General features: G+C 40.2%; 2 protein-coding genes across 2 annotated transcripts; both read right to left on the reverse strand.

The window, feature by feature from the left end:
* Positions 1-436: 436 nt before the first annotated feature.
* notchl (notch receptor, like) lies at positions 437-12,265 on the reverse strand. Its single transcript, XM_034873299.1, has 11 exons — positions 11,886-12,265; positions 10,740-10,884; positions 9,662-9,994; positions 8,333-8,553; positions 7,651-7,975; positions 6,559-6,734; positions 5,938-5,999; positions 5,111-5,234; positions 3,367-3,464; positions 2,888-3,219; positions 437-2,301 (listed from the first exon to the last, which is right to left on the reverse strand). The coding sequence occupies exons 1-11, from the start codon at positions 11,935-11,937 to the stop codon at positions 1,791-1,793; spliced, it is 2,379 nt and encodes a 792-aa protein (XP_034729190.1). The 5' UTR covers positions 11,938-12,265; the 3' UTR covers positions 437-1,790.
* A 760-nt stretch (positions 12,266-13,025) lies between these two features.
* LOC117945675 lies at positions 13,026-17,259 on the reverse strand. Its single transcript, XM_034873308.1, has 5 exons — positions 17,055-17,259; positions 16,762-16,866; positions 16,612-16,662; positions 15,027-15,662; positions 13,026-14,267 (listed from the first exon to the last, which is right to left on the reverse strand). Exons 1-5 carry the CDS (start codon positions 17,098-17,100, stop codon positions 13,360-13,362), a joined length of 1,746 nt encoding a protein of 581 aa, XP_034729199.1. The 5' UTR covers positions 17,101-17,259; the 3' UTR covers positions 13,026-13,359.
* Positions 17,260-17,738: the final 479 nt, after the last annotated feature.

Consider the following 17,738-nt stretch of genomic DNA (forward strand, 5'->3'; position numbering starts at 1 on the left):
TGCCAAGTCGACTAAAGGCCGTTTGTTTATATATATTTATTGTCATTTGGTCTGGAGAACATGTGACCATTTGCCTCATTCTCCCTGCAGCATTATAACCGTTTAATCTTCATGCACATTGCTTATGCAAGCTGTCAGTTTTGGAGGGATGGAAGAACTACTTACATCCTTTAACAATACCACTGCAAAAACGTAAAATTCCGGCATTGAAAACCCTACCTAAGTGAGAAATGTAGCACTAATTCTGCAGTAAAAAGTCAGGTTTTACTATATGATATTATTAGGACATTATTTTAAGACCTTTTAAAGTAAAAAGATGGAGCAAGTACATAATTTGCATTTGAGTAAGCTAAAAAAGCTTTCAGTCCTCCACACACTTCTTTTAATGCTGTACTACTAATATTAAAAGTGCAAATGGGTGTTTTGCTCTCTTTTCCCCACCCAGCATGACTGGTAAAGGTCAGTCCTGTTTGTTTTAATGGCCTGAGTCTCACAAGTATCCAAATGTAACCGAGGAAACAGAATGTTGCGTGCATGTCACTGGTTGGAATGTGGGGCATTGTAGAATGATATGATGCACACTGTCCAAGGATTATAGGTTTTCTTGACACTGTGAGGATCAGTCATCTGTCTACAGATCCAAACTGATAATCTTAATTCATACAAAACCCCCAAATAATGGAGGACCATAATAAGACAACACCACTCTATATTTGCCAGCTGCTCTTCTGGAGGCAGATACAAACAGGCAATGTGTAGTAGGATGTTTTTTTTTTAGCTGCAGGCCTGGGACTTCATTGCCACAGAAAGGGGGAAAAGGTCAGCTACCATAAATCTGTATTTATCGAATCTCTAGTTGCGGATCGTGAGTCAGAAACCCAAAGTGATTCTAAACTTTGGAGACTTCCGAATAGCACCCTGTTAACACCCATGTATATCAGGTTGCTGGGAGTATTTTGACTGATCATTGAGTCAATAACTTACTTCAGCATTACTTTGCAGTGGCTCTGTGTTTTACTGGAGGGTTACGAAAGTTAGAGAGAAACTCCTGTGGCTTCTGCTCTGCCGGACTCTGATGCAAGAGAATTTGAAAATAAAATGAGAAAATCCACATTTTGCTTGAAAAGTTGCATGAACAGTCTTTTTATTGCATGCATCAGCATGATTCTGACATCTTTGTGCTACCATGCACATGTTTCTTATAATTATTTATCTTTGATTGTTTCTTATCAGAGTACAACCTGTTAGAAGTCATGACAATGGGGATATAATGCATTATTAGGCAACAAGTTTCACAAGATGTTGGAGTGCAACTGTAATATTCATCACGTTTAACTGGCATTCATCTCAGACATGTTATTTTCTTTTTACCTAAAGTATGTACTATGTGAAAATATGAACTATTTAAAAAATATAATAACAATAATTTAGGCAAGGCTGAGTAAAAAACTGTGGAGGTCATTTGGGAAGTGCTATTGTGTATTAATTTGACAGGAATGTAACAAATAAGTAATTTTACATGAAAATCTGTCAGGTGACAACCAACAGATGCATACTGGATAATAATCAAGGTCCCAAAACAATAGCAAATAAGGTTGGACTCCCTCTAGTTGTTGGGCCTCCTTGTAAGCTTTTTAGTTTGTATTAGGCTGAAAAACAAAATACACATGATGACATACTTAAACTCCTAGCCTCTCTGTAATTGTAAGTCATTGTGTTCACATGTTCTCTGTGGCTTTCTCTATGGGCTGAATGGAAAAGAAGCTGTGGACGTTTTGCTGCTGGTTTCTCTACAATGCTGTTTGTGTGGAGTCAGGAGTGTTGTTTGACCTCTCACCTCTGGATTTCTGCTCTGAATCTGCTGAACTCACCGCTAATTGTTCTGCTCTACTGGGGGTGTCACCGTTTAAAACTGGCTGGCGATCTGATTGGACGGCAGCATATGTAGGAGGTGAAACAATCACTGTTTCTATGGGCTCATTGGCTGTTCTGTCTGTCACAATAATATAATTGGGCTCTGGCTGGGGGGCACTGGAGCGACGCTGCAATGCATGCTGGGTGCACGAAAAGGAACGCTGCCGAGGGGCAGGCTGGGGCGACAGGAAGTGAGGTGTTGCAGCTCTGGGGACTTCCTGATGCCTATCACGATCCTCGTCCTCTGAGGTTACCTCTTGCAAGGTGCTGATTGGCCGAGGGGAGCGGCCCATGACTCTAGGAGGGACCAGCGCTGTTGCGGATTGGTTGAGCTGTGGTCTCCAGTTCTGAGGAGAGGGGTACTGCACTCGACTCATCGACCAATCACTGGCAAGACAAAGAAACAGGAACTACATAAGCACAAGTAGTGAGTTGGGTTGGGAAGTGGAGGGTCACTGGTTCAAATCCCCGTACGGACCAAAGTATGGAGTGTGGACTGGTAGTTGCCAGTTCACCTCCTGGGCACTGCCAAGGCGTTCTCGAGCAAAACAGCCAACCACTCAGGGTGCTGGTCCTGCACTGGCAGCCCACTCACTCTGACATCTCTCCATCTGTGCATGTATGGGACTTGAGCATGTGTGTGTATATTTCAGGCCTGTGTGTAAATTGTAATTTCCCCACTGAAGATCAATAAAAAATATAAATTCAATAAAATAAATATACAGTATATAAATGAATATTACTTTGAAAATACTGCTGCAAAGTGTAAATTAGAATAGATTTGTAAACCAGGATAAGTAACAATGTGCTATGATTATGCAATGTTTACCTGATTGGCTAAAATATGCACAAAAAAAAGCTGGTATGGTAATTATGAGCAAATTCAAGTTTCATCATCTCATGAGTTTCTCACTTGGCTGTTAAAGAGACGAATGTTGTCATCTGTGCGTGCATGTTATTACTGAAGGCTTACTTTTGTGGAGGTGGGGTCATATCTCGATGTCCTATGATCCCAGAGAAGGAGGCACTTCTTCCAGGCATCCCTTGTGATCCGACCCACGGCGAGTACATCAGGGTGCGATCCTCCCACAGCATGTCATTGGCCGTGTCGACGGGAACAGGCCCTCTCTGAATTTGGTGAGCTAACAGGAGTTCTAGGACCTGGTGATGCATGCCCTCTCTGGCCACGTCCATTGGACGACGTCCTCTCCGATCGTGCAGCTCTAGGTTGGCACCATGAAGGAGGAGAAGTCTGGCCGTATCATAGCAACCATGGATGGCAGAGAGGAAGAGAGCAGTCTCGCCCTACCAGAGAAATAATCATAAAAAAAGTACATCTATGATGTCTGTCCGATATAAATTAAGCAGACAGAGTCAGCTTGTTTTAAACGTGGATCAATCAGGATTCAGTCTTCCTTAATAACCACTGACAAAGAAACAGTCAGAACTGACCTTGTTGTCTTGCAGGTCGACAGCGGCCCCGTAGCGAATGAGGGTCCTTGTTAGGGAGAGGTGGTTTACTGAGCATGCCCAGTGCAGGGCTGATCTCCCTGAGAGACGGTGTGAGTGGAGGGGAGGTAAGGGGGAAGAAGGGAGGGAGTAAGTCAGCCAATGAACAACCATTACACAACAGAGTCAAGCCCAAGATGGTGAAGGGAGGGAGAATGGAGGGATGTGGAAAGGAATTGTTTCAGCTGAAGTGAGAAAGAGATAACAGGGACAGGTCAGAAAGACAAAAACCATTAAGAGATGTGAACAGAAGTAGAGAGAAACAAAGACAAAACAAGGAGAAAGAGCAGCAACAAAGTTAATATGTCCATCAACCCGATCTTGAGCACTAGAGCACATTAACTTTGTTCTGAGTCAGAGGAGGGCAGCAGGGGAGCTGGAGGAGGAAGAAGAAGAGAAGCCATGGAGAGATGAGCACAGGGTGGGAGAGAAGGGACACAAAAAGAGGACGTGAGAGAGACGGGGTAAGTTACACCAGTTGCTCAGCCCCTCAGTGTACAGGTGACAGAAGAAATGGCCTGCTCCGAAGCGCTACATGCTAATTTTCACCAAGGTGAGCGTTAACCCATTCATGCATTGGATCCAAATATGGCACGTGGACAGGTGAGTTAAAGACAGGTAACTTTATTAGCCAAACTAGCGCCGTGGCTTTAAGTACTGCAATGTCGGTCTGTTGGTTAGTTAGTCTCTGAGGTCCAGATCAGTGGTGGAATGTAACTAAGTACATTTACTCCAGTACTGCACTTAAATACAAATGCTACTTGTACTTTACTTGAGTCTTTTCTATTTGTGCCACTTTCTACTTCAACTCTGCTACTTGTCAGAGAGAAATATTGTACTGTTTACTCCACTCTGTTAATATGACAGCTTTAGATACTAATCACTTTACAAAATAAGATTTTTGCACAGAAACACATGTAGTTTATGAAAATCAAGTTTTATCTTAAATTAAACTATCCGACAGTATAACGGACTTTTACTAAACAGAGAGAGCAACAGAGTATTTTCACAGTATGGTAGTAGTACTTTTTACTTTAAGGAAAGGATCTGAATACTTTCATGTGATTTTTAAAAGAAATGCATTCACGATGTTGATGTGTACTAACTTTGGTGATGCTATGACTACTACGACAATACTTTTAGTAAAAAGTTTTTAAAAACTATTGGCTAATCGCCGTGGAATTTGCTACATATATTCATCTTTCCCTCAGGATTCATTCTAAGAAAGGATGGCTTATGGCTGTGTAGATACAAATCTTATTACAAAAATACAAAATGTTACTAGCTTTCCAGTTTTTAATGGACACCATTACATTAAGGTTAAGAAACCCCTTGCATTTTGAGTAGAAAAAAAACAAACATTTACAAAATCTGCCATTTTTTGACTTAATGCATGAAGGGGTTAGAGCAGAATTACTCAACCTCTGCTTCTGACCACGGTGATGATGACATAATAGGGTTGGATCTTGAATAAACAGGCAATAATCAAACTGCATTTGCACATAATTCTTCAAACTGTTTTAGGCTGATTGCAATATGAGATCAATTGGAGGAACTGCAATTTAAACAAAAGTAGCTGCATTACCTGTACTACAGCACCAAGAATGACATGCAGATACTATTTGAATGACGTTTCGGGTTAAGTCAGACTAAACTAATATTAGTAACTTTGACACAGATGCATTACCAGTATGATCAGTGTTGTTGACTGGCACTCCTGCTCGCAGCAGCTCCAAGACCACCCTATCCAGCCCGCTACGCACCGCTCGGATCAGAACCACAGACCCATCCGGGCCACACCACTCTGCCGACTGCCAACACAACAGAGCTATGATAAATATACAGAAAAGACATACACATAATACATATTTAAAAGTTAAAGTGTGGCACTGTGTACTCTACAGTATATCCACAACGTTCCACTTCCAGGATTGCTCTGTTGCCGATTGAAATTCCGACGGATTTTACTCTGTTCGGCCAGATGTCCGTTACCTTCTGCTTTCTCCGTGTTGGAATTTTAAGCTCTGGTGGATCTAAGAGGACCTAGGTAAACTTCTGCACTGATCTCTGCAGGGTAAATCCAGACAGCTAGCTAGACGATCGGTCCAATCTCGGTTTTCGGTTGCACAACTTAAAAAACTTTTGAGTGTACACATGTTCAACCAAAACAAATTCCTTCACAAGGCTATTTTGCAGAGGCACCGTGGCTCTGCCCGGTGCTTAGTGCCACCCATGACGATATTCTGACTGGTTTAAAGAAATGCCAATAAACCAGAGCATGTTTTTCTCTCATTCCGGAATTGTATGTGGATTAGCCAGACCCTCCTCCACAGCTCTGTGAAGGGAGGTCTGGCAAAGCGATACTAGGCCTTTTACAGTTTGGTCTACAGAAAGACACATGAAGAGAATAAACAAATACAGCCTAAATGGATGAATTCCTTAATAACATTGGCTCCTCACAACATTTAAAAAATAAAATGAAGAAAATGTTTAAAACAAAAACTAAGAACAGACCTGCTGCGGAGGACTGAGCAGAGGAGGAGGCATGACGTTTCTCTCCCATCCTCTAGGTGGAGCTGATGGAGAACAAAAATCATTTCAGGTGGATCTCCAACTTACACATGTAAGGGTTTTTGATACACATCCCAATACTATGCGGAAGGAGATACAGTATACAGTATGTCAGAGTCCTCTTTGACATTAAACATAGGCTGAACATGTACATGTTTCATGTGGTGACAATATGGTGTGGTTTAATTATTATTTTCATTATTGATAATCTACAGATTATTTTCTTGATTGTTTGGTCTACATGACATCTTTGAATGTCTTGTTTTGTCTGACCAACAGACCAACTTTTTCTTTTCTTTCTATATTTTGTGTTGATTGTGAAGTAAATGATTAAGCGGCTAATATGTTGCAGCTGTATTTAAGTCCAGTAACCATCACTTTAGAGACCAGTAAAACCAATAAAAAAATGACTTTGTAGTTAACAAATGTTAAAAGCTGTCTGAAGATTTTAACAGATGCAACCAGCCAATCAGATGCTGGCCAATAATAAAAAAAATATATTCCCATTTTCGAGATGCTTAACAGTAACAATGAGTAACATAGTAAACTAATGTTAAATCTTACGTTGTACAGGTCTGCAGGGCTGCGAGGTTTCAGCCCGGTAGTGTTTCTGCTGCTGGCTCCTGTGGTCACAGATGGAGGTTTCCTCCTGTTGTCTGGAGCATCTCGCATTGATATCTTCCATTGAACTCTGGGTAAAGTCTGTGTCACTTCCTATATCCTGGTCCCGTTTGAGAGGTCTGGAAACCAAAAGCACAGTTTTGATACAGTAACTTTTATATGGTCACACCATGTTTTCCTTTTTCCAATTCATTTTTTTGATTTATGAGAAATTCAAAGAGATCTGCAACACACCCAAACTCAAGAATACCATCTCACAATGTGTTTTCCTAAAACATGCATGGGTTGGTAGTCTTAGAGGAAATGAACCAAGACCCTAAACATAACAGGGATGATAGATACTTATTGTTTCACGGCTCTGAGTGAGCTGTGGTGAGAAAATGTATTTTATTTTAAAATAAAGAATTTTTTAATGCAATTTTTGCCTTTATGTGATAGAATGAACGTATAGGAAGGCATTAACGTGATAAAGAGAGATAGATAGAGAGAGAGAGAGAGAGAGAGAGGGAGAGAGAGAGAGTAGATGACATGCAAAGAAGGGTCCTGGCGGCAACTAAACTGGGAACGATGCAGTTACATGACATGTGTCCTTACCCACCAGGACACATCCATTTTCCACTAATCTGTTCCCTAGTATTTAGATGAATCAATTAAACATGAAATCTTCAGTATGGAATGTTACAAAATTGGATAACATGCCTTTAGCAATGGTGCCATTGTCAAATTGCTTGACCAACATCTCCAAACAAAAAGCTCTTTAGTTTGTATAGAGAAACAAACCAGTATATAGATTGATTGATTAATCAACTAATCTTGATAAATAACATAATATATCTGTTAAGCAGAGAAGGGTTTAGAAATAAATTAAGATTAAAGGTTATATCCAACTGATTGACTGAATTGCCATTCAGCCTTTTCAATAACTACACAGGATGAGCTTTCAGTTGTTTTAGGACACACCATATTTGTCTACATGACATCATTCCTCCAGCAGACAAAACATCCTTTCATGTCTTTCAACGCAGCTCGTCTCACCGCATTCGAATGGCATCCTCCCCCAGCGGTTCCCTCCTTCTCTTTTTCTCTGCTTCCTTCGCTTTCTTCTTTTTCCTCAAGCTGATCTTCTCTTTCTCTCTGCTTGACCTAGCCCTCTGGTCTTGGTGGGCTGGGTGTGGTGTCAAGGCCTTGGATTTTGGGTTACTGTCTGTGGCCGTAGACCGGTGTCTCACTCTACTACCACCTTCCCTCTCCAACCGCCGCTGCCTCACCCTCCTCACCACCAGAAACATCACCAGGGCCAGCACCAACAGCAGGCCAATCGCTACAGCAATCGAGGCCCATAGCCATGCAGGGGTCTGATCTTTTGAGAGGAAGAATGGAAAATTAATATTAACTACTATGAGGTAGAACATTTTTTGTAACAGCTGCAAGATATTGAAAAAAAAGTGATATCATGATCACAGCATCAGCTATCACCTATTTACTGAAGTACTCAAATTCATCTGATAGAAAGTCATGTTACATTCATGGTAAATTCTTATTGAGCTATGCCTCTAAAATAATGTTTGAAAAACTAAAACTCAATCAGCAGCTGTGACCATCACATCTACACACTGGAAATGGCAAAGGTGTTGAATAATGTTTTGTTTGGATGAAACTCAAAGGTGGATGGGTGTGTGTGTGTGTGTGTGTCTGTGTGTGGGAGACAGGACACTACCTTTGACTTCCACTTTTACCGTTTCCTCCACTCTGCTTCCTATTTCCTCTCGGACACCTCTAATACTGATGACGGCCTTCAGATCAGTAAGAGTGTTTAACAAGTCAGGCTTTAGCAACATTACTGCACGCAGGAAACTGGCTGCCTCAGTGGCATAAGGGAAACAGGTAGAGGGCAGGCGGGAGCATGGCCTGTTGTCCACTTGGAGGAAAAGGAGGGAGCTAGGAAAGAGTGAGAGAGAAGGAAACAGTAGAAAAGAGCAGGTATACCGTTTTGGAGGCCTGAAGTTTGGCTACGTTGGCTGAATAAAATCTAAAACCCTTTAAAATCTGTACAATGTTTTGTTTCAACATAAAAAAGTTACACACTTAACACACATGCATCTCAGCATTCATAACAGTAACCCTGGTAGTCAATGGGCTCAGTTCAGACTTAAGACTACAGTTACTGTACTTAATGGAGTTCCCCAAGGTTTTATGCTTGGCCCACTTATTTTGTCTTTACAAAATTTACTTAGGTGTTTAGGTGCTTGATTAACTCAAGCCCGTATTGACAAAACCTTGGTATTTTCAAATGCTAGATGGAATCTTATTGACATTTTGAATAGTATTAAAACAAAGAGGAAGACAACAGAAGCTGTTATACCTGTAATTAATATTCTAGGTATTTAGCTTGATGAAAGTGTTTATTTTCAACGTCTGTTTACAGGTCTTGAGTACGACTGCATATGTGAAAAAAAGGTGTATGAAGGTACAATAGCTGCTAGTGAGGTTGCAAAGTGGGTAATGTAGGTGCTAGATTTTGAAAAGGAAGAAAAAGGTGTTCAATGAAAAAGACAATATCCCTTTTTTACTTCATTGATTGTTATCATTTTTTTTGTTCAAACTGTCTAATGTGAGTCTGACAATAATTTAGGAATGCAATGTTTAATCGGTAGAGTACTCGTTATAGCAATATGTTAAAAACCTTGTGAGAAACTGAGATGTACAGTATATATTTAGACCAAAGTCCTATCTCTCTTTTAAAGGGACTGTAATCAATATTCATAACATGAATATAGCAGTAAACAACTATTTGCTATGTAAGGATGTAAAGATACTGGAGTAATGGCGCCCTGAGCAAAGAATGCAATCACAGAGAGTTTTGATATGATGTGAAGTGATGTGCATGTGAGTGCCTTGTGAGTCAGTATCTGACACTGATGGCCACGATAAAGTGTCAGTATTTGACTAGTGAATGGTTAGTTAGTGAACGGTCCTGTATATCATTAAAAATACTGCTTCATAGAACTTTATACTCACTATTTTTGACAGTTCACTCAGCACCTACCCATTTGAGTCACCCGCAGATGCCTGAGCCAGCAGGCTGGCGAGCTGCTGAGGGTCAAAGTCAAACAAATTTCTGTTAGTGGCAAGGGGGGCCAAGCCTCTCAGTTTGAGTGGCGACTGGAGGAGGATGCTGAGCGCCCAGAGCAGGGAGCTGTTGGAAAAGGTGCCCCGTTGTTGTGGGAGATTGGCGTGAAGGACCAGGGTGCCTTTGGCCCACAGGGGGCTCTGGTGTGTGAAGCAGTCGCTGCCGTCCCATCCACAAGGAGCATTGTCGCATCCCTGCTCGCAATGGGAATTGGCGTAGTGATCACGGCAGTACAGGATGTGGCCCAGACTGAAAGCCATGATGGGGTGGGATGAAGAGATGTATAAAGAAAAAAGAGATAGAATAAGAGATTTGACAAAATAATTTCAAGGTTTATAAACTTTCATGCTTGGAGTGAAAAAGGTCAGAACAAGAAATAATTACATTATTACTTACTTATCTTATATCTCATTTCTGTTGTTTGTTTTAAACAGTAAATAGTTAACATATTGGACAGTTCACTGCCTCAAATTAACAATGTGAAACACTGTTTATAATTGTGTTTGTGTTTCGAATTGTTGTAAATATTATTATGTTGCAGAATCTTGGTACCAAAGAAACCCTTTTCACATTACACACTATACATTTTACACTATTTATTTATTTTCAATATTTAAATCAATATTCTGCACAAGTGTACTGATTAAGGACAATAAACAATACTAAATTAATCTGATTACTCATAAAGTAATTATAATGATATTAATAATCATGTTTGCCTGTTATTTGAGTTTGTTGCCCAAGTCTCTCTTGCATAAAAACTTCCTTAAACCTAGAGTGATTTCATTTTGTGAAAACATTTAAAAGTATGAATGCAAATAAGATACATAATACATAATAGCCTACATGGAACAACCCAAATTCATACAACAATTTAAAAGGACAACCAAAACTGGCATGAATAAGCAATGAAAACATTCACTAAAAAGCTGGAAAATTTTTGTTTTTTTAATGGTGAATATTATGGCTGAAAATGACAACAAAAGTGTTTTACTTGCAGTGGCCCCGGTCCTTTAGGCAGTCAAAACCATCTCTGAGACACTCAGGCTCCATACACTCTCTGTCACAGGAGTTGTCTCCAAACTTGTCCTTACACTTTCTGTTGACTGGACACTGACCCCACGGATCACCAGACGCAGCTGTGGAGACAAGCACAGATTAGTAGCAACAGTACACAATGTTGTACATTAATATAGAGGTTTTTTATGTACAGTTGTTTTCGGTAAAATGTAAAAATAATGTATTTGTAAATGGTCTTCTGCATGTTTTATGAACGTCCACCTGTTTGTTTTCTTGACCATTGAAATTGCAGGTGAATTTAGTATGTGCTGACAAATGTCAAAGGCAAACATCACTACCATGTTATCATGCATTTGCACACTTGGCAAATACATTGTGAATGTATTATTTTACCACGCACTGTTTTCAGCAAGTATTTTATCGCAGGACCAACTCAGCCACATATTCAAACCACTCATTGTCTCAGAGCATTAGCAACTATTCATAACAATGCAGGTCAAGCCATGAAAGGTGGGTCCTGATACGGACCATTAAAGGAAACAGGAAATGGGCCCGACATAAACAGGAAGTTTCCAGGAGAAGCGAATAGCAACAGGAAATGGAGTGGGCAGGGACTTGATAAAGGTTGAAGGTCGTCACCGTGGCAATGAGGAATGTGATGGAGTTGGACAATGGGCTTGGCAGGTGTGTGCGGGGCCATAAATTAATGGCAGAAAAGAAACGCGTGAACAATATGCTGAATTTAGACATTAGACTTTTGTTTAACTCAATCAATAAAAAGAGAGCTTTGGTACAAGAGAAATAGAAATATGTCATTATAAAACTGTGTTTCACTTTATCCTTAACTGAATATTCCCAAAAGTTAAATCCATATCTACATTGACAAAAAAAGTATATTCTGCCATTTTTTTAAATAATGCATTCGGGGAAAATAACTTTATCTAAGTCGTATACCAGTATCCAACCCAATAGAGCTTTACTTTTTTCCAAACTGGTAATCAGATTTCTATCTACAGCCACAGGATGTAGTTTCACTACACTTTGAACAGGGGTGACATGTGTGGTGTACTGTCTGTGCAAAAGAAAGAAAAATATGTTGAGAATAGGGTGGCTAGCTAACCTTGACATGTCCAGCTCAGTCCCAGCAGAACAAACGTCCTCAGAACAAACATCTTCAGGTTGTTCACCCGCTGCGGTGCTCCTTTTTGTCTCTGCCCAGAGTGATCCGGAGTCCAGTCCAGCTGTTTGGTTAAACCTGCCTCTGATCTCCAGGAGCAACTCACAGTGTTATACACTTAATCTGTAGCTATGTGGTGTAGCTGTAGTCCTGCTGTTCACAATGAACACTTAACTCTGAGTAAAGTTGCCCAATCCCATCATCGCCGCCACAACCGCTAACACCTTCCCACACCACCACCCAGCCCACTTTGTTCACTCACTCTTTTTTCAGAGGCCCTGCGGATATCTGGACAACTTCCTGCCACTGTGTGGAGAAGAATAGGAGGGTGATGACCGTATGTGCATGCGTATGTGTGTGTGCGTCTTACTGTGTTTTAAAAAAAAACACAGTATGGGGTATGTGTGCTGTTAGAAGAGCCGTTATTTCAATGTGTAAAAAGCTAAAGGGTGTGAGGAAATGGTGTGCTTTGAATTTGACCTTTACAAAGAATATGTCCAGCTGCTGAGTCTAAAAAAAATAAAAAATAAGTAACTGTGAGTGCTCTGCCTCGAGAAGGACTCTGTAAACAGCTTCTGTTCTTATTTAATCCACAAAAGAAAATACACCATTTTGGCCACACATTGCTCTTTATCAAGCAGAGTGAAATAAATAAGAACCGGTAACTTGAGAAGTTTGCAGTGTTGTAAGTCCAAGGCATTTGACTTTGACTGTTCACATCAGGGCTGTGCAATCAATTAAAGTTTTTATCTCCAAAGATTTTGTCTCCTCACAATCACACAAACACATTCATTGTGGAAAAAAACAATTACTAACTCTTATTTTGTCTTGTGTTCTGAATGAAAAACAAAAACAGGCAAAAGTATTAAAGGAAATTTCAGTTTATACTGATAATCTGTTTCACTGTTTTTTTAAATTCAATACTTAAAACATCTTTCCAAAAGACAATGACTACTTGTGTTAAATAATCCTGATTTCAATATTAACCAAAATAACTGCAATTATGATTTTTTCCATATTATTACGCATGACACAGACACTTATTGCAATCCCAAACAGTAGATATACAGATGCAGATTGTCTTAGTTTGGACCTAATAATGATGGTTGACAAATAATCTCACAGAGAACTTACATTTTAAGTAACAACTTGCATTCTCCATTACAACAACAAAATAAGTGTAGTGCTTGAATAACAACTGTTCAGCTGCATAAAGACTAGATTGCTTCAGATAGTGTGATCTATCTATCTGTCTATGCTATATGGGATTTAACAAAACTGGAGATCATTAAGTCATTTTGGCAAAGTTTTGGATTTCAACTTTCCACAATGGGCATATGATCATGTTGTAAGTAATGAAGCAACAAACAAGAAGCATTGAACTCCAACGCAGAACGTTTTTCTCCTTCACCCCTCTCTACTGGTTACCCCTTTTCTCTGGCTGTGGCCCTGGAGCTCCTCTTTCCGAGCAGTATTCCTCCCAAAGCTCATTAAACAAATTCCCACCGAAAGAACACCCTTGATCCCTTTTGGAGTCACACAATCCCAAATCCATCTTTTTAAATACAGCACAGAAAACCTGCCGAGAGAGCGGTGTTGCCTTCCTCTCTAAGCAGTGGTTGTAGTATTTCCTGTACACCTCGGACATGTTTGAGAAGACCGGCTCCAGATACAGCTTGGAGACGGACGACACGCAACAGTATGAGGGAACTTTGGGTAAACTCTCGAGGAACTGATTCAGGACTACATGCTCTGAAGCTTTACGGGACTTCCTCTGCGTTTGCTTCTTGTTGATTTCCTCTGAATTGTCCTGCTTGGATGTATTTTGTGCCCAGTTGAGCACTGACCACTCTCCAATCCCCAAAGTGGAGAGGAACATCTTTTTGCAAACCTGTTTTCTTTCACCGGTGGCTATCAAATGATAGCGCATGGAGACCGACCTTCTCGACTGAGTCCACGGTGCTCGGGTTCTTTCCACTGGGTCACAGTCGACTAATCCGGACACATAGGTCTTTCTCTGAGCCCAGTTCATACACTGCCAGAAACTGGTAAACAGCTCGTTCCTCATTTCCTCACTGAAGTCTGCACAGAAGCGGTTGGATGCCCTTTTGCAAGCACCGGACGTGCACCTTAATCCCATGGTCCTCTGACCTTTAGTTATGGTCGTGCCGTCTTTCTTTCGTTTGCTGATGTATGGTTTTCCCTCCATTCTAAGTTGCTTCTGTCGATTGTGCTTCCATGTTAGCGGGGTGGCAACTCTGGATTTCTTTCTGGCTGACCCCTCGGGTTCTGGTGGCCTGTCTTTGTCAGCAGCATTTACTTGTTCTGCAAACACAAGGAAAAGGTGTGAGGTATTACTGGGATTCACTTTAGTGTTACTGTGGAAACCACAGAAAACAATGACACTAACTAACAATATTACATAAATGCACTAAGTAGGGCTGTAACTAATAGTTATTTTCATTCTCAATTTAAATCCCGATTAGTTTTTCCACTTAAATTTGTGTAGTCACAATCCAAGATGATGTCCTAAAGGTCCCACGGCATGAAAATTTCACTTTATGAGTTTTTTTAACATTAATATGAGTTCCCCCAGCCTGTCTATGGTTCCCCAGTGCCTAGAAATGGCAATAGCTATAAACCGAGCCCTGGGTATACTGCTCTGCCGTTGAAAAAACAAAAACTCAGACGGGCCGATCTGGAATCTTGCTCCTTATGAGGTCATGTAACTCTGCACCAAGGCTGAATTTTGGGAAAGAGACTTCAGAAAGAAACTTCAGATATGGTATTAGGGGGCCACAAAGATCTATATAAAAGCATCCAAAGAACACCATGTCATGAGACCTCTAAAATAATTTGTTTCATCCAACCAGCAGCTTCAAACCAACAGGCATCATCTTACAATGATGTAAAACAGAAAGAAAGCATAACATTCTCACATTTGAGAAGCTAGAACCAGCAAATGTATGGCATCTTTTGCTTCGGATGATTAACTGATTATTACGTGTTACATACATTTTATTAATTTGTTCCAGCATTACAACTAAGTTAAGTAAGTAGCTGAAAAAGAGCAGAGACACTCACCCTGGGTAACGTCTGCAGTATTATTGACTGAAGACGAAACAGGGACCTGTTGTGGGCACTGAGGGACAGCCTTCCTTTTTTCCAAATTGTTCTCACTTGATTCATTCTTTGTTGTTGCTCCTTTCTGTGTCCAGTTGAGCACCGACCACTCTCCTATCCCCAGGGTTGACAGGAACATGTTTTTACACACTTGTTTTCTTTTGCCATCCACCATCAAGTGATAACGGTGTGAAACTGATCTTCTTGACTGCGCTCCCACTGCACGAGACCTTTCCACGGGGTCACGGTCAACTTGTTGTGATACGTACAGTTTTCTCTGAGCCCAGTCCATCTGCTGCCAGAATTCATCAAACACTTTCTTTCTGGCCTCTTCGTTGATTTCATTGCAAAGCCGGTTTGATGCCTTTTTGCATGCATTCGAGGTGCATCTCGGTCCCATTGCTCTTGGCTGTTTTGTCACAACCTCGCCGTCTTTTTTGCGTTTGCTCACGTATGATTTACCTTCCATCCTCAGCTGTTTCTGCTGGTTTTGGTTCCACTTTGATGGATCTGCAACTTTGGCTTGGAGTTTTTTCCTGCCAGTCCCTGTCTTGTCCTTGGTAGTGTTGCCTTTTTTGGCAGCTGTATTAAGGAGCACTGAAAAATAAAACCAACATTTTTTGATTATCAAACACAAAATGATCCAAAAAGCAACGTTAGACCTAGCTGAGCTTAAGAACAGCAACAGCCTACAGCAATACAGGACACCCAGTTTGAGTATGTGGATCTGCAGACTAAAAGTGGTGATGCAATTTTTTTTTTCTGCTAAAAATAAAAACCCTTTGTTGTACACATGTGAAGAACATGTATCGACATATCACATTAATGCTGGACACTGTGAGAGAACTACAATCTCAGCATCATTGCAGGAAAGCTGTATTTGCTGTATTTGTTTTGAACAAAAACAGGCTTGATAATATTTATACTGTATATATTCCAGTTATTATAGATATATAGTGTATATCTCAGTTATTGTGACTGTTATGTGCTCTTTGATGGTACCGGAGTATTGGTAAATATTGATCATTATTTGTGTAGTTAACGTTTAAAAAAAAAAATCAACTCAAAATGAGCATCCTTGAATATCACGATAAGTTAAGAGAAAACGGTAAATGTCCCGAGGGCATTTGCTGTGCAGCAGTTTCAATATAACGTAGCAAGAGTGCAAATTCAAAAGTCAAAGATAAAAAATAAGGTGCAAATCCAAAATATTTACAATATCAGGTTATCAGTATGGATCCTAAAACAATCTCAATACATTTAGATGTGTATGTACAGTAGATGTATACCAGATATTTGAACACTTATGTAAATGATTTGTATAGGGAGAAACGAAGTAACAGGCTTCAAAAGGATTCAAGATAGAATTCACAAAAGTATGCATCCAACAGTGACAGTTTCCAGTTTAATACCACCCGCCAACTCAAAGGAGGGAATCATCATTCATCAAATTGTTTTTTTTTTTTTACAACTGCAGACAGAAAACAATTAGGTATGGTAGTTAATACATTCGCTGCATACACAACTTCCCCACACTGTTACTTACCATCTTTATGAATGTCAGATTTCCCACTTGCATCAGTGTCGTGAAGATGGTCTGAACGATACAGCACAAACACACACACACACACTTGGTAAGACAGTGTCAGTAACTGCTGTTTATTTATAGAGAGACACAATCAGAGCTCATACACACCTGCTGGGATGTGGTGCAGCCCAAAAGTCTCAGTGACTGTGGCTCTATGAGGGGGGTCATTGGTGGGTTTGGGATGGAGACCCATATCCTCCATTGCTGCAATGGCTACAACACAAGAAACGGGTCATTGGGGGTCTTTTGCATCGAGCAAAACAATTGCATGCTTTTATTAAATGATTAGCATTGAGCCTGTTTGTCCATTCCCTTGTGTAGGTAACTCCTAGCAACTGTACTTTAATGCTAAACTACGACAAACAACCTTTAAAAGGACACGTATTTTAGGCTTTGCTTACATAATGTTATACATTTGAAAACGTCTTGTAGACCCGTCGGTTCCATCCAGATCAGAAGCCAATTTGCCCGTTGCCAGCTGTTTACTCCATGGCTCTCACAGTGAAACACATCATCTGTCAGCTCGGTTAGCTCACGTTTTATTTGGCTAAATATCTTCTCTGGCGGATTTGTGACTGAGCTTCCCGCAGGCAGCTGCCATGTCCGAGCATGCGCACTGGTAAGGCCGTCGAAACTGGGAAGTTTGTTTTCTCTCATGAGCAAAGTCCTATGGCAAAGTCTAGAATTGCTAAACGTATCTACAAAGCAGAAATAGAAGAAGAAAAAATGACCGTCACATAACAGCAAAAACAACACTAATAATAATAATAATAATAATAATAATAATAATAATAATAATAATAATAATAATAATAATAATAATAATACTAATAATAATAATCGTTTTTGTTGTTTAAATGCCTTCCAGTGGTGGAAGTAATATTGAGTAACAATCCTGTAGAATTAAAAATGTAGTATCAAAATGTACTTGAACTACTGAAATGGATCCTGCGACCTCTTTTGGCTTTGGGGCCTAAATGAAACTATTTGAGAAGTTTACAGAGGAAATGACTATTTTTGTAGAACTACTAACGACTATGAAATGTGACTAAGGGCCCCGTCTACACCTACACAAACAAAGGCTA

The sequence above is a fragment of the Etheostoma cragini genome, chromosome 6 (assembly GCF_013103735.1).
Source record: "Etheostoma cragini isolate CJK2018 chromosome 6, CSU_Ecrag_1.0, whole genome shotgun sequence".
Classification (NCBI taxonomy): Eukaryota; Metazoa; Chordata; class Actinopteri; order Perciformes; family Percidae; genus Etheostoma; species Etheostoma cragini.